Source organism: Dromiciops gliroides, chromosome 6 (assembly GCF_019393635.1).
Source record: "Dromiciops gliroides isolate mDroGli1 chromosome 6, mDroGli1.pri, whole genome shotgun sequence".
In the NCBI taxonomy this organism is placed as follows: domain Eukaryota; kingdom Metazoa; phylum Chordata; class Mammalia; order Microbiotheria; family Microbiotheriidae; genus Dromiciops; species Dromiciops gliroides.
The window spans coordinates 119790074-119815475 of NC_057866.1; the positions used below are offsets into that span (position 1 = coordinate 119790074).

Below are 25402 nucleotides of genomic sequence, written 5' to 3' on the forward strand. Positions count from 1 at the left end.
GACAATATCTCCCATGTCTCACAACTGATGTCAAAGTTCTTCAGAAAGACCTTTAGTGTGCCGTTTTGTGGCTTCTTTTGCCTTCCTTGTGAGTGCTTGCCTTGTAAAATAGTCTTTTAAGTCAATGTACACTTGACATTCAAATGATGTGGCCAGCTTATCTGAGTTACATGTTCTTCATTAGAGCTTGAATTCTTGGCAGTTCAGTTTAAGAAAGGACTTGATCATTGTATACTTTATTTTACTAGGTGATCAATATTAAAGGTGGGGAACAAATGAAATTAAATATGCTAGATATGAGGAAAGCAGGACTGAGATCACATGTAGCTCAGAATATACCTAATGCTTAGCATTATTCTGAGCTTCTAAGGGAATAGATGAGCTAAAGTAGTATGATATCTAGAATGATGGAAAACAAAACAAAATACAGAAGAACAGAACAAAACAAACAAAAACTAAAAACAGGGAAGGTTCAGAATCCTTAGGGCTCCTAACCTTAAAATGCCCAATCACTCTGAGGGTCTAATGCAGGCACTGAATTTGTGTGTTGGAAATGCACAATTGCTATACTGTCAAACTATTTACATTGATTTCTTCTCTTCCAAAGAAAATCTTAAGATGAACACCATGTAACAGAGGAAGAATCGGGGACCAGGAGCTGGAGGACCTCTGACAAATCACTTAACCTCCCTCGGACTAATTTTCCTCAAGTGTAAAAAATACATGGAAGGATTAGGTAGCTTTTGTGGGATCTTCCATTTCTACATCTATGTGGTTACAACTTTATAATTGAACTTTAGGATAAATAGATGTAAGAGGGCCAATGGGGGACCTGGAGTAAGAGGTTTAGCCATTGACCTGAGGTGGAAATGCCAACCCATAGAGTTAAGTAAACCACACTACTGATAAAGAAGCTCAGGGAAGGCAGAAAGTAACTGCAAGATGCTCTAAGAGTAAGTGACAGGTAAAGAATACTTGGTTCACTTTCTAACCCTCTCTGGCATTGGTTTAAATGCTAACAAAAGATGTGAGTCTAAGCTCTGGAGGGACAGTCATATGCTTGGTTTCTGACTACTATAAAAAACTAGATCCCGGTCAAAGTACCCCTCTAATTGAAACACTAAGTGGGTCAGGCCAATCACAAAACTACAGTAGAGTTGTACAACTAAATGAACTAATCCATTGAAATCATATTACTGAATCCCCAAAGTAACAGAACACAACAAAACAAAACAAAAAATGTTTAAATGGGTATCCTGATCAATAAGTTACATACATGCAAAAACTATAACAACAACAACATCTATGATTATGTGCTTTGTCAAGAGGAATGAAGATTGAAAATTTAGCCCACTAATTTGGCATTTATTATAGTCAGGGTCTGAAAAGCAATAATTAGATGGTATTAAGGTATATATAGATACAGATACAGATCCTATTTTTCCCCAACATTTTGAGCTATAACCATATTGCACTGAAGGAAACAATCCTTACAAAGCTGACATTTTTTATCATGCTTTTTCATCATGCATACTAATATTCAATGTTTCTTATATAAATGCAACTACTTATATGAGGCTGAAATACAAAGACATCTTATGCCATAATAATCCCACTTATTTATTAAAGCAATTTCTATACTCAACACAGGAAAAGTCTCTAACCATAAAAAAAAAAAAACTTGTAATCTAAAACAGTAGAAAGCATATGAAGAATAGCCACCAAAAGCTAAATATTTTACATCTCTGAATGTGACCTCTATATTTTCTGAATTTGACTTAATATAGCTAGATTATCACATTGTAGAGTTTATATTTCATAATAGGCTTGTCTTGCTAGTTCTGAGTATCCATGACATCATATTCAAAGTACAATTCTTGCTGGCTCAATTAGACTGCCTGCTGAAGCATGATAAAACCCTATATTTGAAAAAAAATTGGCAGTAAACTCTACATTGCATGGTCTGATGTTTGTATTTATTTATGTCATTAAAATCCTATGGGAAAAATACACCACTATCCATCTTCCTCATGCAGAAAATTAAGGTGTTTTCAATCATAAAATGCTTTCACTGGGCTATTAGAAGCGTCGCACATGCATTCCTTTAGGGAGTGTTTGTATCACATTTGTACATGACTAAATTGACTTCTTAGTCCACAACCAGCTCTTGATATTTTTATTTCTAAGTGAAAAATCCTGAGGATTGCTGCATGATTTGCATTATTACAATAGTTTGAAAATTATTTCCAATACCAGACTTATTTATTCCTTATTCAAAAATGACTGTGTTTCCCAAATTGATTTTAATTGCTAAAGAAAAGATAGTTTAAATCCACCATGAAGGAAGTAGCAACACTGCATTCAAAACAATTAATCAATCTATAAAAAACTTACAAGTTTAATACCACACTGAGTTTCTTTAAGCAGCAAGTATTATAAATAAGAGCATAAGAGGCCATGAAAATGTGTACTTCTGTGCAACACTTCCTACTAAACCACCAATCTTATTGGACACATCTTTAAAATTTCATGTGGCCAAGTTTTAAATGTTTTATGTAGTGAAATGGTGTTATAGTATCACTGGCCAGGGAGTGAATTTATTTTTAATGTTATATTCAGGAACAGGGTCAGTCATTAGAAATAAAAGAGTATACAATAGGTAAAATTTGTCTTCACTTCCCTATCCCTGTCCTCCATGCTCATATACCCATCTTCATGCCTTTAGGCACACATCTTTTTCTTAGTTGTCATCTAATCACAGAGAAACATTGAAGTCAAGACTTTCCAAATTGAAAAGGATCTCAGAATTCATCTAGCCAACCCATACTTGAAAAAAATTACCCCATCATATATCTAACAAGAAGTTATCCAGCTTTTTTAAAGACCTCTAGTGATGAGAGAACCCATTTATTCCTGAGGCATACCATTTAATTTTACCATTGCTCTCCTTATTAAAAAGTTTGTCTGCTCTTTAAATGAAGTACAAATTAGCCTCTTTGAAACTGATATTCACTATCCCTTACCTGACAACTGGGATTACGTTAAGCAATATAATTGCTCTTCTACAAGTGGCATTTCAAAACATTTGAATATAGCTACCACAGTATCCTCTACTTCTTCTCTTCTCCAGAATGACCATTCCTAGTTCCATAGTTCATTATCTTTAAAACACTTCACAATCCTGTTCTTCTTCCCCTACGCACTCTTTAACCTTGCAAATCTTTTCTAAAATATGGGTTCTAGAACTGACCACATTATTCTAGATAATGTCTGTCCTGGACAAAGTAGAGTGGGACTATTGGCTTCCTAACATTGAACGCTATGCTACTACTTAATTGTAGCTACTTTTATATTTACTTTTTTGGCTATCCTTTCACGTTGTTAAATCATAATGAGCTTTCAGTCTTCTAATACACACAGAACTTTTTCTCTCCTCTTCTCTTCTCTTCTCTTCTCTTCTCTTCTCTTCTCTTCTCTTCTCTTCTCTTCTCTTCTCTTCTCTTCTCTTCTCTTCTCTTCTCTTCTCTTCTCTTCTCTTCTCTTCTCTTCTCTTCTCTTCTCTTCTCTTCTCTTCTCTTCTCTTCTCGAACTACTACTATAACCGGTAGATAGTCAACACATAAAGTGCTTCATCTATCTATCTATCTATCTATCTATCTATCTATCTATCTATCTATCTATCTATCTATCTATCTATCTGTCTGTCTGTCTATCTACCTATCTATCATCTATCTATGTATCTATCTACTTACCAATCAATTGAACTATCCGTCTTATTAGAGGCAACTAGGTGACACAGTGAATAGAACAATGGGGTTGGACTAAGGGAAACCTGAGTTCAAATCTGGTCTCAGACATTTATTAGCTGTTTGACCCTCCAGAAGTCTCAGTTGTAGTAACATCTACGTCCCAGGGTTACTAACAAGATCAAATTAAATATTTGTAAAGCTTTTAGTATTATGTTTAGCCCACAGCATGTATAATATAAATGCTAAATGCTAATGATAATAATAGAAACTAATATGTTAATTATCTTTCTTCCTCCTTCACCCAACAAATTTATATTTCACTAGAACACTCAAGTAAAACTAAATATCTTTAAGGCCCAAACCTGAGAGCAAATATAGAGATCCTTTAAAGTGCCAGACCTGGTGCTAAAATACAAAGACAGGCAAAAGCAGTACTTTCTTCAAGCAGCTCTCAATGAAAATAATCTTGTGCAGACAAGACACATAAAGGAAAATTGGAGATAAACTCAGAGGGATGCAAATAACATCAAGGGGAATCTGTACTGGCTTCTTTTATAAAATGGGATTTGAACTCATATTTGACAGAAGCCAAGGAAGTCAGGAGTTAGAGATAAGGAAGGGGAAAAAAACCCTTTGTAATTGGATTATAGCTCATGAAAACAACATGTTGGGAGATGGACTGTGAGAAACAGCATGGAGACCAGAGTGACTATATATTAGAGTATGTGGGGGTGGAGATATAGGGAGTAAGGTATGAGATGATTGGAAAGGAAGAAATGGACCAGGTTATAAAACATTTTGGAAGCTAAACAGAAGAGGAGCAGAGCAAAGATGGAGAAAAGGCATTACCTTTACTGAGCTTTCCCCAAGAACCTTCCAATAACTTCAAATAATGCCATAAGACAATTTCTAGGGCAGCAGAACCAACAAAAGGACAGGGTGAAATAATTTTCCAGCCAAAGACAGCTTAGAAGGTCCACAAGAAAGGTCTGTGAGAGTGGAGGGCTGCCCTTTATATTATAACAGTCTAGCACAGGCCACACAAGTGCAGCCCCAGGCCCAGAAAACTAGCAGCAGGACTTGGAATCCACTGAATCAGCAGGAGGAGAAGTAACTGTTTCTGGAACTCAACCCACAGAGGGCAAGGGGATTGAATGATTGCCCAGAAGAAGATTACAGGACCTTTTTGCTAGCACTGAGCTTGGACTGTGTTGCTTTGCCCATACTCTGATCCAGGTCTCAGACTTGGGTGGCAGTCCCAGGCCCAGGAGGAACACTAGCACACCAGAGCTTGTGGCCACAGTGGAGCTGGAAGCTCCTCATAGTTATAGGGAAGAAACACAGGCTTGTGTTATCTTGCAGGCCAGAGCATAGGTCAGGAGAGTAGTAAACATATCACCCCTTAAATCATACCACCTTGGAAAAACTGAAAATTTACAAATCTCTAGAAATATTTCTCAAAACAGCTGCATAAATCCCCTGAAGCTTGGGACAGTGCACCCTCTACCCTGGAAGCAGAGCCACATTTTAACAAAGAGTTAAAAATCAAGAAATAGGCTGGGGAAATGTTTGCTCATTTTACTATGGTGACAAGCAATATCTATACATATGTAACATATTGAATTGCTTGCCTTCTTAAAGGGGAGTGGGGTGGGGAGGGAGGAGGGGAGATAATTTGGAACATAACATTTTTTAAATGGATGTTATAATTTCTTTTCACATGTAATTGGGGGAAAATTAAATTCTAAATAACCAAAAAAAGAAAAGTCAAACAGAGGAATTTATTTTAATAGGGAGCTTATAAAGTTTATTGAATAGGGGAATGTGATCATCAAACCTTCAAGAAAGCAAGATTATTTTAATACATGACTAGAGAATAGACTGGAATAGAGTCACTTGAGATATGAAGGCCAAGAGAATGCTTTTGCAATAAGAAAAGCAATCCAGGATGAAGAGATAAGCTACTGCACAAAGGTGTGCCAGGACCAGAGGAGATAATGGCATATATAGGAGAGATGCTGAGAAAATAGGATCCATAGGAAATGGGAACAGATTGAATAGAGGGAGAGTGGAGAGAGAGAGAGAGAGAGAGAGAGAGAGAGAGAGAGAGAGAGAGAGAGAGAGCCAGGCATTGAATATCAAAGGTGGGGGCAGCTAGGTGGCGCAGTGGATAGTGTACTGGCCCTGGAGTCAGGAGTACCTGGGTTCAAATCCGGTCTCAGACACTTAACACTTACTAGCTGTGTGACCCTGGGCAAGTCACTTAACCCCAATTGCCTCACTAAAAAAAAAAAAAAAAAGAATATCAAAGGTGCATACCTCAAATTGTGGCATTATTGACAAAGATGTTTGGAGGCATAGATCCTTCTTGGGAACAACCTCTAAACATGATTACATATACAGCAGTACCTGACTTGTAAGGGCTGCCCTTTATATTATAACAGTAAATGATAAAATATTAACAGAGAAAACTTCTGTATCATATAAGGAAATGTTATCACAGGAAACAAAGATTTTGTTTTTGTTTTTACTTTCTGGATAACCTTAAGGCAGCAACATATTTACCAAACTACTTCATATTAATTAACTGAAATTGTTTCTTTTTGTTTTTATCAAAGAGAAATAGTTAACATGGCCTTAATGATGTTTAATCATATTACTGAATGTTGTTACCAAAAGATCAAACAAATGAAAGGGCCAATTATTATCTCCAAAGAGGAAGCCCAGCACTGGATTGCACCAATAGGTGAAGCTTCTAGGTAGTGCAGCATATAGAATCCCAGACCTAGATTTGGGAAGACCTAAGTTCAACTTCAGACACTTACTTGCTGTATGACCCTGGACGATTCACTTAAACCTGTTTGTTTTCTTCAGTTCTCTCATCTGTATAATGATTTAGAGAAGGAAATGACAAACCACTCCAGTATCTTTGTCAAGAAAACCCCAATTTGGTTAACAAAAAATTGGACACAACTCAACAACAGCAACAACAATCAATGACATATCCTCTATAGCACTTCTCCATCATATCTTCACCATGCTGCCTCTACCTCACCACCATCTTTATCTCCTTCCACAGTGTCTTGATTCTGATATATGTCTCAGTTCTGATAGATGATCTTTTACCTTATTTTTCCAAGAATCAGCCCTCTGGCACTTCTCATTTCCATATTATATCCCAGAGTGTAGTTCCCCCCTACTCCTCCCCCCACCTTTTCTAGACCATCTTTATAGAGGGCTTTCTCCATTAGCTTTAAAGCTACTTGAAGGCAGTCTTACTTGTATTTTTATCATTTTAAGCTTAGCTTCTGCCTGTTAGTAAGAATTCAATAATGTTTATCGTCTGTCTGTCTATCTATCTATCTATCTATCTATCTATCTATCTATCTATCTATCTATCTACCTGTCTATCTATTATTTTTTTTAAGAATAAGGCTCCATTCTTTTTTATACCATCCTATTGCCAAGATTTGAATCTTTTGTCTAGGCCTAAGATTATCTGCTTGTCTGTAAGCCTTGAAGAGCCATATTAAAGGCCAATGCTCTAGCAATTCTACCACTACAAATCCAAATTTACGTTGTTCCACCTCCCCTGAAAATCTGGTCAAAAAAAGACTTCCATAACTCATATTTTAAAGCTGATCAAATCAAAGTCACCTAAGTGGGAATATTAATTGACCCAAACATGAACCTAGATTGTAGTTACAAGATAAAAAGTATCTATTTGAAGAATGAAGGCTATTTATAAGCCATGAACATGAGTTATTTCCCCAGAATGTATTCCTTCCATATGAAAATTATACTACTATTCCACAAGTGTGTATATATATATATATACATATATATATATATGTATAGAAGTGTATCTATACATAGATGTATGTACACAAACATATATGTGTATATATGTGCATATGCATATATGTATGTATATATGGACATAAATATATACACATACATACACATGTACCTATATACACATACACAAACACACACACACATATATATGTAGAAAGAGAGAGAGAGATTGAGATCCAAAGATATGCTGTCCCATGTTATGCAGATCCTACTACAGGAACTATAAAATAATTGTTGGGAAACATTAAGGCTTGGAAAAATTTAACATTCATCTTCTTATTTGATTCTCCCTTCAACAACCCTATATTTTCAAAGCTATAGGTTATGTTATTCCCATCTTATAGATAAAGAAACTGAGACTGAGAGAGGGTAAGTGATGTGTTCAGGATGACATAGTATCTGAAACAAGATTCAGATAATTATACCCCACTGATTTTGTAATTAGTTAAATTGTCTTTTTTCCTTGAAACTTAGTAAAGTCAATAGAATTTTATCATATCCCAATGGTTATATGACCCTCTTTGCTTTTTGATTCCTATTAATTTACTTTTGTGGACATTTAAAAAAATCTATAAAACATTGATGACAACTCTAAGCTGCACTATAATTATACTCTTTTTCTTTACTTACATTTTAATGAATTGGACTTTTTAAAAGTTATCTTTGATCAATGATAGGGGTAGAAATTCCCCAGAGGGAAAGAAATTTATAGGCTGAATTTTTTATCTGGAAAGTAAGTTTGGAAATTTCCAGAAAGAAACATGTAACACAATGTAATATAGTTGATAGGATGCTGAACTTGGAATTGGGGGACCTAAGTTCAAATTCTCTCTCAGATACATATTATCACTGAGAACATACTTTAATCTCTCACAGCCTGTTTCATCTTCTGGTAAACAGGAATAATAATATTCATGTTACCTACCTTGCAGGGTTATGAGTGTTTTGCAAAGTTGAAAACACTAAGGGGATCTATGCTTATTTTTGTCAAAGTCCTATTAGGGTTGTAAATTTTCTTTTTTTCTTTAAAAAATCAACCACCATCTTTTTAGTATTAAAGAATTATATTGGTTGATGCATGTAACTGGTTCAAAAGTCTACAGCAGTCCATAAATGTTGTATATTATTATAATTACTGAGAAAGAAAAGCTTAATATAGAAAATGTACTATTCAAATTAAAGAAAGTTTAGTGGAATAGATTATGAAAAAAATTGAATAAGAAAGGGCAGTTTCTGTTTTTAATATTAATGAAGATATTATTGGAAAATTAAAAGATGTGAAGTTGTATGCTTTAGAGACACATTCTTTTCCTAATAGAAAAAACAAATAAACCTTACAATGTATATCTTTCAAAACAGTTTCCCATATACTTGCTTAACCTATTTTCAGAAGAAACCTATGATATAGGTGAAGGGCATCAGAGAAATAAGAGTTTGAGACTGAATTTATTTTAGACTTCATCAATACCAGTCAATCTACAGTTGAGAAAACAGAACTACCAAGAAGTTATCTAACTTTAACTACAGTTACACAATCAATTAGTGTCAGAACCAGGCATAAGACCCAGGTTTTTTGCTTCCTAGGCAAGAATTCTTTCCACTAGATCCCATTGACTCTTCCACAACTTCATGCAACCTGACTGGACAGCTACAAAATCTCATTTGATCTGCAATGCAGTTAACCAAATCTAAAAAGCATTTCAACAACGTCAGAATTGACAATTCAGTATTTCAGTGGCATTTATCTCTCCACCCCCAAGTATTCTTTGCCTTAGCTCTCATCATAAGAATCCTGCTGAAATTCAAGAACTAGCTCAAATAATATAAAGATAAAAGGATATGCCATCCTTTAATTTCCTTCCAATTAAAATCACAAACAAAACCATTCATCATGACCTACCTACCATGCTTAGATCAATGGTGAGATATAAGGTTAACAACTAGCCCCTTTCCTTCGAGGAGCTTATCAGCAAAATAAGAAGGATAAGACATCACAGAGGGTTTTTGATACAGTTGTATATAAATATATTAGGTAGTTTTAATACATACAAGAAATACAACTAATTCATGGAAAGGAATCTCATAAGACAAGTCTTAAGTCAACCATTGAGGGTTGGTAGGGCAGACAAGACAGGTGGGATGAAGGAAGTCAGAGAAGCTAAGAGACAAAAGTGAGTTGAGAGGGAAATTTATACCCAGGAGATGGTAAATGAAAAGACATAGACATGGGAGAAGAGATGTTCAAGGAAAATCATCTAGGCCAGTGTAACTAAACCATAGAGTATATGGAGGGGAGTAAAGCATAAAAAAGATTGGAAAACCCAGAAGATGCCATGTTACAAAGAACTTTATATTTGATCATAGAGGTAATAAGGCAACACTGACTTTTTGGTTGGAGTTGGAAGGTTACAGGACTGACCTTCAGAAAAATCACTTTGGCAGCTGAGTGGAGGATCATAGTGGTGAGAAACATGAAGCAGGGAGACCAATTAGAAGGCTATTGGACTATTCACTCCAAGTGAGAGGTGATTAGTACCTAAACTAGACAGTGACTATGTGAATAGAAAGAACAGGACATATACAAGATATTATATGAATGTAGAAACATGATGGCCAAGAAAAATAACTAGATTTTATTTGGTAAGAAATGGAGAGCCAAGAAAGTCTTTGAGCAGAAGAAAGGAAGGCTGACATGATGAGATTTATGCACAATACCTATTATTCTTACAGTCTTATGAAAGGTGGCTTTGGTAAGCAAGGTGAGAACTGGTAGAAACAGGAGAACTAAAGGAAAATATAAGCAGAAACTCTTGCAATCATTAGAATAGGTAGTAATGAGGACAGGTCCTGCAGGCAGTAGAGTGATAGGAATGGGAAGGGTAAAGAAAACATCAGAGTAATAGAGGTGAAACAAATGGGGACAGCTCATTAGAGAACAAATGCATGGGAAGAACAAGAGTCAAAAACAACTTGATGTTAAAAACATGGAGACTAGGTGAATAATGGTGGTGCCATACACAGAAAGAGTGATGTCATAATGTGGGGTGGCTTTTGGGAGAAAGATAAAATATAATGATGATAGTTGGGTAAGATTTAACTGCCAGTGGCACATTCATGTGGGATATCCCATAGTAATTATGGACCTCGGTATATACTTAGCTTCAACAGGGGGGAAAAATGATGATTTGAGATACAAATTAATTAATTTATTTTTATTCTTTAACAAACAACAATACGTTTATGTATATGGGCACATATACATATATGTATAAACATATGTCTATATAGACAAAGTATAAATATTTTATGTGTATGTATACACTCATATCCACACCCTTTTTTTGCTAATGTTTAACAAGGTCACTAAGAGATTAAAGATGTCAGTCACCAATCAAAGACATAATCACAAATTTCAAACAATCTTTACAAGTCCTGGCAGCTAGAACAAACCCAGGACAGTATGAAATACATACTGTAGAAAAGGCAAGGAAAAAGAATGGAGTGGTGGGGATATTGCTGGACCAATAAGGTGAAGATGAAAATGAAGTACAACCAAGAGCACTTAGGTGGTCTGAGCTTTGACTTCAGGAATGAGGAGCTGGTTCAAAAACATTACAGATGAAAAAAACAGTATGTCTGAGCAATGAATTAGATGGGAGAGAACAGAAGATAACTGGGTTTATTTAAACTGAATAGGAATAGTAATGTTACTTAAAATAATGGAATAATTGTTCATTTGAAGAATAATATAAAGAGACTTTATTTATGTGTTGTAAACAATATTGGCGATGGTAATATTTTATGGATAGATATATGATAAACATTTATAAATTTTCTCCTTCAGTGCCCAGTATAAAGCATTAAAACAATGCCTATACTGGAAATAGAGAAAGAGATAGAGATATCTTTGTATTGTGAAATATTAAACAATGTTTTTAAAAATTACATATATATTTTAAAATATATGTACTAGTTGAACCATCATGCCCACCTGATTTTAAATTTGTGAAATTAATATTTAAGCTTATTAAATTTGTATAATATAAACATAATGATCATAGAAACCCAGATTAAGATATAATCCTTGTTTCATATAAAGTATACAATGACCAAATGAATTAGATAATTTAATATAATTTAAGGATTAGGTCTCTTGGAAAATTCCATTTATTTCAATTTAACAAGTATTTTTAACCATCTATTATGGGCAGAGGAGTATATTAAATATTTGATACTAGACTACTATTTGTAATGATTCATTTGTCCTTCTGCAAATGCCATAGTGACTGGAATTCCCCAATCTTCAATAATGTCAGTTTTTCAATGGAAAGATAAATCATTGAGTGGAACCTGATACAGTCTTATGAACATGTAGAGGACATAGTCTTTACATAATGTAATAGAATACTACTATTAGTATTGTAGTATTACTACAACTAACAGAAATAGTGTGTTAATAATAAGAACCTTGCCATTGTGTCTTATGGTTTACAAAGTTCTTTACATAGGTTTCAGGGAAGCTGGGACCTCCTCTGCTTCAACACCACCTTAAGCTGAAAGGGATTTGAGGGCAACAGCTCTGTGTTAGACATTAATTCCTTTGAGTTAAATGAAGGCCTCTTTTAGCGGTCCCTTTTAAATTTTAAATTGATGAATAGTGCAATGTCACCACTGCACTAGTATCTAAGCATAGTCAAATAATTTAACCAAAATAGGGGGTACCCAATCAAAGAAAGGGATAGATTAATGAGAAGTAAGTATACAAGAGTATTAAATTAGAAATGGAAGAAAATTTAGAGGCCATCTGTTCCTCCTACTTCATTGTAGAGATGAAAGAAACTGAAGACCAGATAATTTAAATGATTATAGACACAGAAGATGAAGATCTTATAAAGTAACTTTGCCACCTTCAAAGTTTTGCTTGGGAGCAATCTGGAATGTAAAAGCCATGAAATATAATTGAAAATGGTATCATTATTCTGGATCACTAGGATGCAAATGATTTATTTTTATCTTCCTTTTTTGCCTTTAAAAATAGATATTCCAATGGCGTGGACTTCCTCTCCCTTCCCATTTTAGAGCGATATATCCAACATTCAGCATTCTTCTGTCTCTAATAGCTTGAATGACAGATTATTGGATATTATTGATTTTCCTTGTTCTTGAATATTTAGCACATTGACTTTGTTTTAAAAATAAAATACATGCATAAACAAGACCATACTCCCCTATCTCCCTCCCACACATTCCTTTTTATTTGGGGAAAGAGGTACTTATTTGGAATAAAAAGACCTGAGATCATGTTCCACATTGCTTATTTACTATCTGTGTAATATTTAGCAAGTCTTCTAAACTTTTTGGTCCTCCATCATGTCACCAGGAAGATGATTAAGTTGGACTAGATAATCACTAACATTACTTCCAGCTATGAATGCTTATTTAAGGAGTACAGACTGAAGCATATTACTTTTCACTTTTGTTTTTCATTCTATTTTGTTTTTGTTCTGTCTTTGTGAACAAAATGACTAATGTGGAAATGTGTTATATGATTGCACACATTTAACCTAGATTAATATCTCAGGGAGGGGAGAAGCGAGGGAGGGAAAAAGTGATAGAATTTAAAACTCGTAACTTTTTTTAAAAGTTAAAATTGTTTTAATTTGTAATTGAGTGAAAAGAAAATAGTATTTTTTTAAAAAAAGATGTCCACCCCAAACAATACAGAAATATTCAGCCTTTCTTATATAACCAAGGGACTGAAAATCTCTGTAAAAAAGAACTTTGTTTTTCTTTGCAACTGTAACATCCCAAGGCAAGAAACAATTTAATTAACAATATATTACTTCAGTATCTTCATTCAAGTGTGCTTTCACTGGAAACTATTTCTCACTCTTAATATTAATTTACAACTTACCATATTGATTGGATCAACAGGTCCAATGCTGTTAACATAAACATCAGTTTCAATTATTGTGGGTCTCACTGAAAAACAATAGCACCAAAAATAGTTACAGATATGTTCAGCTGTATAAAGACAAATTTTAAATTAGTAATATTATATTATTTAATTAAAATTAGGTACTTAGACCATGAAAACAAGCTTTACTTTATGAATCACATAATACCTTTCAACTTACTGTCAATTTTATAGTGTAAACTTAAAAATTTGTAAAAGTTGATAATAGGAAGGCAAAAGAAAGAATGGGAGAAATGGAAGGAAGGAGAAAATAAAAGGCTGGAAGGAAGGAGGAAATTTGAAAAAGGAGGGAGCAAAATTAAATATAAGCATTAAAATATTTAAGCAATGCAAATCTTGAATGGATCATATTCATAGAGCCAAACAATTGAAAGACACCCTGGAGGTGACTTAGTCTAATACCTATTTAATATAGAAACCCCTACTATAATCTTCCTGATGGGAAACAGTCTAGGCTGTGTTTGAATGAATCCAGTGCCAATGAGTTTGTTTCAAGTCAACCCATCTCAATGCTAGAGAGCTATTAGAAATTTCTTGCTTTTATGGAGCTAAAATATTTAACTTGCTGATCCTAGTTATTATTGACTTATGAGATAAAAAGTAAGAGGGTAAGTCTAATTCCTTTTTTGCATTACAAGCCTTCAAATGTTTTGATAGTATTGATATTCTCTACCAAGTTTTCAAATCTTCTGACTAAAACATGTTTTCTTCAGTTGTTCACTATATGAAAATGAAAAAATCTGTGAAATAATATAATAAATATTTTTCTCTATTGCTTACTGTATAGTCAGAGTATTTGGGCTAAATGTTGCAATGCTAGGTATTTTCTTGAGAAAGTGGAAATGACAGAAAAGAAAACAAAGAAGGAAATCTCAAATGGACTTGACAGCTGACCTACAGAGAAAAGATACACACTTGGGATAACAGCATTATAATGAGATTGAGAAATCAATTCCCCCTAAAGGGAGCTAAAAAAGGGAAAGATGCTAAAGGATTGGGAAAACAAACAAATTCAACAACCTCAGAATCTGCTGGTACTGAAAAAATGAGTAGTGTTGTTCATAATTATTGACAATATGCTTACTTTCCTACCTCTAATTTTTTTAAATGTTAATTTTTTCATGACTTCAGGAGCAGAAGGACAGAGGCAGAATGTAGGTTTGAGAGTTAGAAAGAGTTGATTTCAAATCCCATACCAGAAACTCATTAACAATATGCACAAGTTACCCAAGTTTCATGGGCTTCAGATAATTCCCTATTTCATTTTTCCCAAATCCAATAAGTTATGATTTCTGAGGAGAAAATTAGGATACAAGAGAAAACTTCCATGTAAAAAAAAAACACTACACATATGTTGAGGACATCCTAGATGAAATGATTGGATGGAAAGCATTTGCAGATCATTTTTATAGTAGACATTATCATTATAATCATACATTTGACTAAAAGGCATAAAATATAAAATACATGGAAGTATAAGACTGTGATTTTTGTTTTTGGGGTTGTAAAAAAGTATTTGATTTATGGAGTTGATTTGAAGGGACCTCTTCAGTATTTCCTATAGCTGTATCAATATTATTATAAATTGCTTGAAAAAATGTGAGACAACTTTATTGGATTATATATGCCAAGTCAGATATAAAAGAAGGGCACATCTACTCCCAAAGAAAGATTGGAAAATCCCCATTGCTTGATGAGTCCAAATGGAAGAGGGGTTTCCTATTGCTAATGGCAGGGTCTTTCATATGCTATTGTTGGTGGATGATTTTGAAATGATCATAGTAATCAAAATAATATTGCAGTCTCATAAATGAGATCCACATCATTAAAATTTTGGTCCAATTATCCTTAGAGGGAAAAATGAAGGAAAAAAAAACAACCTAAAACAAAATAGAAGAAGCATGTCTATCATCCAGACAATGAAATATTCTGGGAAGGGCCATAAGTTATTATATTATGTGAGGTCCTGAATATAAAAATGGAAGATGAGGAATTTGCTCTGAATTATTTTTGGAGAAAAAAAATGGTCTTAATGACCTCCTTGTTCAAAGTGAAACAAAAGTCATATATCTTTCTGCTGGGCTAGTATCACTATGAGGAATAGAAGAATATAGTCTCTAAAAATTAAAGTTGAGGGCAGCTAGGTAGCGCAGTGGATAGAGCACCGGTCCTGGAGTCAGGAGTACCTGAGTTCAAATCCGGCCTCAGACACTTAACATGTACTAGCTGTGTGACCCTGGGCAAGTCACTTAACCCCAATTGCCTCACTGAAAAAAATTAAAGTTGAGTGCTTAATCTCCATTTTCTATCAGTGGCTGTGTTTGGTTTCAACTCCATGAACATCATGCCTCCCCCAGCATGAGTTGATTTCAAATCTTATCACCATGCAGATTGACTTTGCTTTTGATACTCACAACTTTCTTAGTACCTTCTTGATTCTTGCCCTAAGTTTTGTCTTCCTTACTAGCTGCTACTTTCTTGTTGTGTTCTCCTTGATATCAAGTAAGTCTACAAAGGGGAACATAGGTTATATCTAGTCAATGCCAAAAATATTTTGTCATATTTGAGTGTTTCATGTCATGGGGAAAAGAGTTTATTGATTGACTGAATATTTAGATTTTCAAATTGATTTGATTTTGTAAATACTGTTATTTCCTGATTTGCATTTTTCTTTTGTAGTCATACAAAAACTGTGAATTTGATGTGGTATTTCGACTTAATGTTTTTATATTAATTTATTATATTCATCCCTTTAAAATTATATAATCATCAATGTATTTCCATTAGTGCCACTATAAGTGTATTATTATCTTAAATTGATTATCCATTATTTATATCTTATTAATTACATATTTTTGAAGAAAAAGTAGGGTTATCTCCCCATTGTTATTATCTTTTATTAAATAGTATATATATGTATATATGTGTGTGTTTGTATGTATGTATACTATGTGTATATATTATATTAAATAGTATATATGCATGTATATATTTTTGTGTGTATATATATACATATATGCACATATATACACATATACATATATGTGTGTGTTTGTGTCTATCCAAAAAGATAGTTATAAACACGTTTAGTTGGTTCATCAAGTAAAGATGAAAAGTAATGAAAGACAAATATTTATTTTAATCATTTTTCATTACAAATTTTAAAGAGAAATAACTTTTATGTGTACTAATTTTTTAACCTTAAGCATCTTACAAAGTAACTGAATGGTGCTTTACTATTTAACATCAAAAGGCCAACTTTGTTTTTTTTAAAAGTTGCCCCTAATGAGTGACACAAAGCTCTTTGAGATTCTCAAGAAGGCATTTGTATGAAATTTTAATTTATCATATTTGACCTAGATCCTTCTGTGTAGAAATAAAAAAGTATCTTAGCTAAATCAATTCAATCTATTATCCCCCAAATCCATATATTTAATAGGGATGCTAATACACCAAAGCATGCTAAACACAGTGGCTCTTCTGAGTTGCTTTCAGTTTGTTGAAAGAAATATATGTGTTTATAGAATAGTTAGCAGTTATTTAATGCCTACTGTGCATAAGGCATTGTGCTTAGTGCTTTAAAAATATGGTTCACTTTTAATTCTCAAAATGCCCTGGGAGGTCATTATTTTAAAATTGAAGACATTGAGGTAAACAGAGATTAGTGCCTTGTACATAGTAGGTACTTTAAAAAGTTTACTGGATTGGATTTAATTTCTCAGGTTCACACACCTAGTAAGGGTTTAAAGTTCAATTTGAGTTCAGGTCTTTCTGAATCCAGACCTGACATTCTATCAGTTTTACTACCTAGCCCTACAACCATATATATGCACACATATGTATGTGTATATTTATATGTATATACACATTCACATGCACAATATAATCTGTCTATCATATATCTATGTGTATATGAATATATGTATATATAAGTATATGGGCATATATGCATGTATTTATGGATAATACATGTGTATATAGTATACACATATATGGAGGGTAGGTGGCAAAGTGGATAGAGTACTGGAGTCAGGAAGGCCTGAGTTCAAACTGAGTCTCAAATTGAACACTTACTGGCTCTGTGACCCTGAGAATGTCACATAACTTGAAAATATATATGGATATGTCTGTATGCATATATATATATATATATATATATATATATATATATATATATATATATATATATATATATATATATATATATATATATATATATATATATATATATATATATATATATATATATATATATATGGGTGTATGTATGCATGTAAAAATTACCTTTGACAGATGACTATACCACATAAGATGGAGTTAGATTCAATATCATATATGTAAGAGATGCCAGAGAACAGATCCTGGGAGAAGACATGCTTTTCCCTACATTATGGGTGAGATCAGCCTCTTTCAATTGGCTGCTTAGTTGGAACTAGTTGCATCTTTAAATCTATCTGAAGGAAGCACAGTTACTCTCTTTCAGGTGTGATGTTGGGGTGAAGATCTTGTTGATCTGAGTGGAGTAAGGGAAAGGGCCACTTTCCTCTTTCCTTTAGGCCTTGGGACTACAAAAAAGAGGACTTAAGTTTTGCTCTATTTTGTTTGTCTTTCACTTTTAAGATGTGTGAATGGAATCCCAGTCCCTGGTACTCAAGCCATGGTAACTTTGGAATTAGGAATCATGGGCAATTTTTGGCAATTGAGCAGGGAAGCCCTAAGAAGTCTTGTAATGCAAGCCCAGGAGTAGTTTTGACTTGGAAGTAATGCTATATAGAAATAGTATATATACCCTTTCCTTTCCAGAAACTGAAGTAGGGAAAGAGGAAACCCTATATCAGGATAATACACCTGACATTTTGGGGGAAATATTTATGAGTTTTTTTCTCATTATACCTTTAGAGAAAATATTCCTTTGTAAAAGCTAATAATTAGTCAACTGTTAATTGCTAAATGGAACTGGGGTACTTAGATCTCTAAAACTGGGGTCTAACAAAAGTGATGGAAGGTTGAACCAATCAATGGCAGAGATGAGAGATAGCCCAAATCCCTAAGGATATTTGAAAACCCTGGGGAAGAAGGAAAATGTGACACATATAGTCTTCAGGCAGTGAGGGCTAGAGTAATAACTGTTATTTTATATCATAAGCCTCTTGAAGGCAGGAACTATCTTTCTTTTTATAAATTCTATACATAGCTATTAGCATAATACCTGGCATATGGTGGGTACTTAAAATGTTTTTGGATTGGAATGGATCATATATGTGTGTATATTTATATATACATACACATACATACCTAGAATATATAGATATGTGTATGTATTTATTTAAAAGATTAGATGTATATACATATACATATGCATATACACACATATATTCTTATGTTACTAGTTCATGATTACTATCTTACTAAGAATAATCGATATAGCAATCTGTTTGATATTATATATTACATTTATGTTTTCATACATGTATGAAATATGTGTATATATGTATTTGTGTGTATTGTATATGTGTATTGATGTATATATATAGACATTTGAATATATGTATTATATACAATACATTTTGTTATAATGGTCAAACCATTTAGTCTAACCACAAATTAAATATAGTACATATTTCTGATTAAGACTTAGCCTCTAGTTGTAGATATTTTCTTGATTTTTCTTACAGCATTTTAATAAGAGAAATCTATTGTACATGTAATTGTGTTTTCTCTGGTCAATAATATTATAAAATACAAGATAGATCTCTTGTAACTCTGATGGCAGTTTTCCATGTTACAGAGAGCAAGAGATTGAGCTATACTATGTATATGTGTGTGTGTTTGTATACTATGTACAAAAGTAACATTATTTTATGTTCTATATTATAATTTTAATTGTAATTTAATGGATTTTTATTTCTAGATTTTACCTTTATTTTATATGATTTATCTCCCTACATTCATTGTATAGCTTATACTTATAATTATGTTTATAAATTTGCATAAAACAGGGAATGAAATATGAGGAGTTTTGGTGAGTATAGTCTCTAGTTCATGGATTTTTATCCTTTTTAAAATTTTTTGTTCTGTTTTTGTTTTACTGCAATGGAACTCTTCGCCAGTGTGGTGAAGCCTATGGATCTCTTCTCATACTAATGTTTTTAAATGCATAAATTAAAATAAAAAGGATATCAATTGCATTGAAATAGTTTTACATATGTGTATGTATAACAACGTTTATAGTTATAACTGATGTGTGTACCAATGTTTCTTTAAAGATATCTCATATTAAGAGATCCAATTTTAGATAAAGGCCTCATCTCTCAAATATATAGGGAACTGAGTCAAATTTAGAAAAAAATAAGACCCATTCCCTAATTGATAATTTGTCAAAAGATATGAACATTCAGTTTTTGGAAGAAGAAATCAAACCTATCAAAAGTCATTTGAAATTTTTCTAAATCACATTTGATTACAGACATTCAAGTTAAAACACCTGAGGAATCATCTCATACTTATCCAAATGGTTAACATGAGAGAAAAGTAAAATTACAAATGCTGCAAGGTATATGGAAAGTAAGGGGAAGGTATATTAATTCAGCATTGGTGGAACAAACCAGTCTAATAATTTTGGAGAACAATATGGAGCTCTGCCCAAATGACTATAAAACCGTGGATACCCTTTGACTCAACAATTCTACCACTGGGCCCATATTTTAAAGAGATTACAGAAAAAGTATAAGGAGCAATAAACACCAAAATATTTATAGCAGCTCTTTTTGTGGTGACAAAGATTGGGAATTGAAAAGATATCCTTCAATTGAGAATGGCTGAACACATTGTGGTGTAGGATTTTGATACAATATTATTTTGCTAAAAGAAATGACAAGCAGGATGCTTTCAGAAAAACGTAGGAAGACTTCTATGAAATAATGCAAAGTGGAGTGAGAAGAAACAAGGGAAGATGTTACACAGTAACTACAATATTTTAATGATGATCAATTGTGAAAGACTTAGCTACTCTAATCAATAAAATGAACACAGACAATTCCAAATTATTCATGATGAAAAATATTACTCACTTCCTGAAAGAGAACTGATGAACATTGAATACAGATTTAAGCACACTTTTAAAACTTTATTTTTCTTGTGTTTTTTCAACATCACTAATATGGAAATATTTTGCATGACTCCATGTGTATAATGATAATCATATTGTTAGCCTTCTCAATGGGTGGTGGCTGGAAGGAGGGAGAACATTTGAAAAGCAAAATTTTTAAAAAGAATGTTAAAATAAATTACAAATAATTATTTTATGAAGAGAAAAAAGTACTGCTGTTCCAGATGGTAGGAAAACAGACATGACTGTCACAATAATAAAAGTGAAATTTGAATTTATCTTGTTATATGGGTTTTTAAACTATTGCTAGTTAATGTCTGCCAGCATGAGTGGACAGAGAAAAATACATAATTGCTCAGTGATTGCAATTTATTACAACCATTATTTTTATGCTAAGTACATCCTATTTTTGTCAAGGTTTTTAGTCTGGAGATCAGAGAAAACTGAAAATATAATATAGCTAGGTTTCAGCAAAATATTTGGCAAAATCCTTTATGAACAAGTTGGAAAGATCCTTACATTGAATGATTATTCTTTGTAGTATATTTTTTTCCTGGGTATAAAGAGTAGAGATGAATTAAAGTTCCTTTCTGCCTAATAATTCTGTTTGCATCTAGTAAACTCACCAGAAATTAAATAGATCAAGACCTTCAAGAATTAGGAATAGGAGAAAATCATGGAGTTTAGGAATGGAACCTACTTAAGACTATGTGGGCAGTTTGAATAATAAAAATAAAAAAAAAGATAAGATACATAAGGAAGTGAAGGCTAAAGAAGTCAAAACTCTTGCGAGACTAGGGAGATGGTTAACTTTGGCTTAGGAAAGAAATCCTATAGAAAGGGAAGTTACACTTCCATAGACAATTTACCTCTTACTGTCACAGATCAGGCTTTTTAAAGTAACCCCAATTGTCAAGATGTAACAATATGAAACTAACTTTGAATTTTAAAAACACTATTTATCATTAAAATGCTAAGTAAAGTCCTTTACCTGGATGGCATATATTAAGAGTAGATTATAGGGGCAGCTAGGTGGCGCAGTGGATAGAGCACTGGCTCTGGAGTCAAGAGCACCTGAGTTCAAATCTGGCCTCAGACACTTAACACTTACTAGCTGTGTGACCCTAGGCAAGTCACTTAACCCCAATTGCCTCACTAAAAAAAAAAAAAAAAAAAAAAAGAGTAGATTATATTGGATAGGGACAGGGCATGTAACTTCATTGGTAGGGGGACTCTGTGATGAGAATAATCTCTCTACCAGTGCTGGTTGGTGAGAGTTAGCTAGAGCAGTGGTGTCACTTTTAGAATAGGGAATACTATTCTAACTAATCAATACATATGGGTCCCTGTGGGCCACATATCTTTATTTTAAAATGTGATAGTTATTTATTGTGTTATTTTGTTGATTATGTCCCAATTATATTTTAATCTAGTTTGGGATGCACTGAGTGTTGTGGGCTATACATGGCCCACAGGCTACATATTTTATACCTCTGATTTAGAGCATTGATAAATTAAGTGACTTATCTAAGAAAACACAACCAGGATTTACCAGGGTAAGGACTTGAAACCAAGTCTTACTGGCATTGAAGCCAGTTTTTTTCATATATTTATACCATGCTTCTTTCAATATATGAGTTATTTATATTAGATTAGATTATAGACATACATACATATACACAGAGAAACAGACAAGAACAGAAAGGCAGAGATACAGAAAGACAGACAGATGATGGGTCTGTAGATATAGTTCTATCAATGTGAATGAATAGATAAACTTAGGGATATATCTATAGAAATATATATTTATATGAATATTATGTATTCTATAGTAGATAAATAAGCATATCTTAGTTATACACATATGTATCAATATGTATGCTTGTATATAAGCATACACATACACATATGAAGGGAATGGAAGAACTAGAAAAAGCCTTTGTAGATTTTCTTTCAATATGCAAAATGTAAAATGATAAGGTCTTCAATTACACCATAATAAACAGAGGTCAATCTTTATCTAAAATACAATTTAAAAATTTAAGGCTATTATTTCTGTTTTAAAAATTTTTTGCTATAATACCCATAACACAAAATGTCCTTATTTCAAGTTTATGATTTTTATTAAATTCAACTGACTATTGTAATAACTTCCTTCCAATATATCAAGACACTCAACTGATTCTACTGTTGTAATCAAGGGATTTCACTATAACTGACTGGTGCCAGATAATCACTCTTTCCTTAGGTTAATTAATTATATATTTGTATTTGAACCTTAGATCAAGTCAATCCAGCTTTGACTCACCACTGAGATATTGAAAGTTACAATTTCCTAAAAGAAAATTTTTAAGAGGAATATTTATCTCTAAAATTTTTTAAAATACCATTTCCTTTTTTACATTATAATCATTTCTGAGTATAGCCCCCATGAAATTATTCTTTGTAACCAACAAAATTATTTAAGCTATACAAAGCAATAGAGCAACCATGTCTAAGAGAATTGTACATTCTACACCTGTAATTCTTGCCTTTTTACTGAGATTTTAGATCCAAGACTGATCTACCTCTTTAAAATGGGTTATTGTCTGATTATCTGAATTTCTAAAAGTCTATCTTTCTCATTTTCCTAGATAATTACAACAATAGATGAGAAAGCTTGACAAAGTCAAGGGGCCTTAATATGATAGGAAATAAGAAAATCATCAAAAGAAAACAGTTTACTCTGACCTTAAATGGTATGCCTTTCTTGAAAGAATAATGGTATACAAAGAATAATTGCTAAATTGCTACGGGGTAGTTTAAAATTTAATTCTATATAAAACATGTATCATATATACATTGTACATACACATACATATGTATATATACACCTTCATAATGCATACTTAAGCCATTGTGTTTTCAGCCATGAAGACAACCATTTTACACATTTTTTCCATTTCCTCCTAAAATGACAAAATGGTATAATAATAAAATTAGCTTACCTCCTATATCAGGTCTAAGTTTGTTATCATAGCCTTGAAGTAAAGAGTTCAGGATATGTGTGACATCACCTTCATGTATCTTTGGTGCTAATACCCAAGTTTTGTTCACTGTTAAATCCTCATCATCTTCATCATCAGCTTTGTCCACACTAAACAAAAATTTTAAAAAAATAAGAAAAGTAAAACTAACCATTGTATGTAATATCAGATAATTTTATAATAATTCCATAATCTTAGGCATTTATGTATAGTATATAAATAATAATAATAACAATAATAATAATACAATCAGTTACTGAATTCTAAACCAAGCTCTTTTTGTGCCACTCAATTTATAATTCAACATGTTTAACCCAACATACAAGTGCAATGTGCATCCATAGACAACCCCCAATAAGGGAAAATAAGGCATAAGAGAAGTTTATAAAGTATTCTGAAATAACCTATTAACAAAGAGAATATATGAGAAGATAAATGAAATATCACTGAAAAAGTTTAATAGGTTTGACTTATGTATTTATTTTATGTAAGAATTACTGCAACAGAAACCTCATTTAGTAAATAAATTATAGTATTGTAAATGATCTCTAGTGCTTAAGTTTGATTTGATATGAAAATTGATTCTTAGAGCTGGAATGGACCTTAGAAATATTAGATATGGGGGCAGCTAGGTGGCACAGTTGATAAAGCAGCGGCCCCTGGATTCAGGATGACTTGAGTTCAAATCCAGCCTCAGACGCTTGACACCTACTGGCTGTGTGACCTTGGGCAAATCATTTAACCCTCATTGCCCTGCTCCTCCCCCCCCAAAAAAAAAGAAGGAAAGAAAAGAAATATTAGATAGTGGCCTATTTTCTTAGATTTTTATACAGATGAATTAATTAAAGCTGAGAGAAGTTATTTGACTTGACCAACTGAACACTATTCATTGGTAGACTTTCAGTGAAGTGCTCAGGCCACTGTGAAATAGTAACACAACAGTCAAACATTCCACTCATTTTTAATTCGCTGCAGAAAAGGCAATAGTTTAGGTGTAGATCTGGAAATCATGGATATAATTGTAAAAAAGATAAAAAATGCCTATAAGTAATTTTATTTCCATCTCAGTCAAATGTGTTTAGACTTAAATACTCCTCCAGGATGAATTTTTCCACCTCCATCATTCATCACTCCTTCATCCCTCTGGCTCCATAGTCACGAACACTACATCCAAGCCATTAAATTATATTGCCCTAATCAAGACATTCACAAAGAAAGCATAGATTGATAATTAAACTGCTATCACAGATTTGAATTTACTTATTTCTACATAGGAATCTATAACATATTTATTTCTTCAAGAAGAGAATTTTCTCAGATGTTCAATATAAACTATGCTCCAGAGAAAATATGTTTATTTTGTGATTTGGGAAAAAATAACAATGGCTCTTTTCTTAAATGTTTGTTTGAGGATTAAGAATTTAAGACAGTGGATTTGTCATTTTTTCTTTGAGCATCAAAATTCTATCTCTAGTTTCTTTGTGGAAGACTTTCTAATGACATCCTCAGACTTACTTTCAATATATTCCTCTCTACTTGGTGCTTGCATTTCAAGCAAATGGTGTTCTAGAGAAATCCCAGTGACATAAATTCCATAAGTAATGACTATTTTAAGAAATAAGAAAATGAGTATTTTCAACTTATTTGTACTATTTAGTTGTTGGGAGGGTTTATATCCAGGGTA

At 32.9% G+C, this 25402-nt stretch overlaps 1 protein-coding gene across 2 annotated transcripts in view; it reads right to left on the reverse strand.

The window, feature by feature from the left end:
- GABRG1 (gamma-aminobutyric acid type A receptor subunit gamma1) overlaps window positions 1-25402 on the reverse strand; it is a 100750-nt gene that overhangs the window by 38677 nt on the left and 36671 nt on the right. Inside the window, exons 2-3 of one of the 2 annotated variants that reach the window (XM_043973526.1) lie at window positions 23680-23828; window positions 13522-13589 (exon numbers count right to left, since the gene is read on the reverse strand). The exons of the other annotated variant lie outside the window; for it this stretch is intronic. Of the exons in view, the coding sequence (XP_043829461.1) occupies window positions 13522-13589; window positions 23680-23828 (217 nt within the window). The remainder of the gene's footprint in view (window positions 1-13521; window positions 13590-23679; window positions 23829-25402) is intronic. 2 annotated transcript variants of the gene reach the window in all.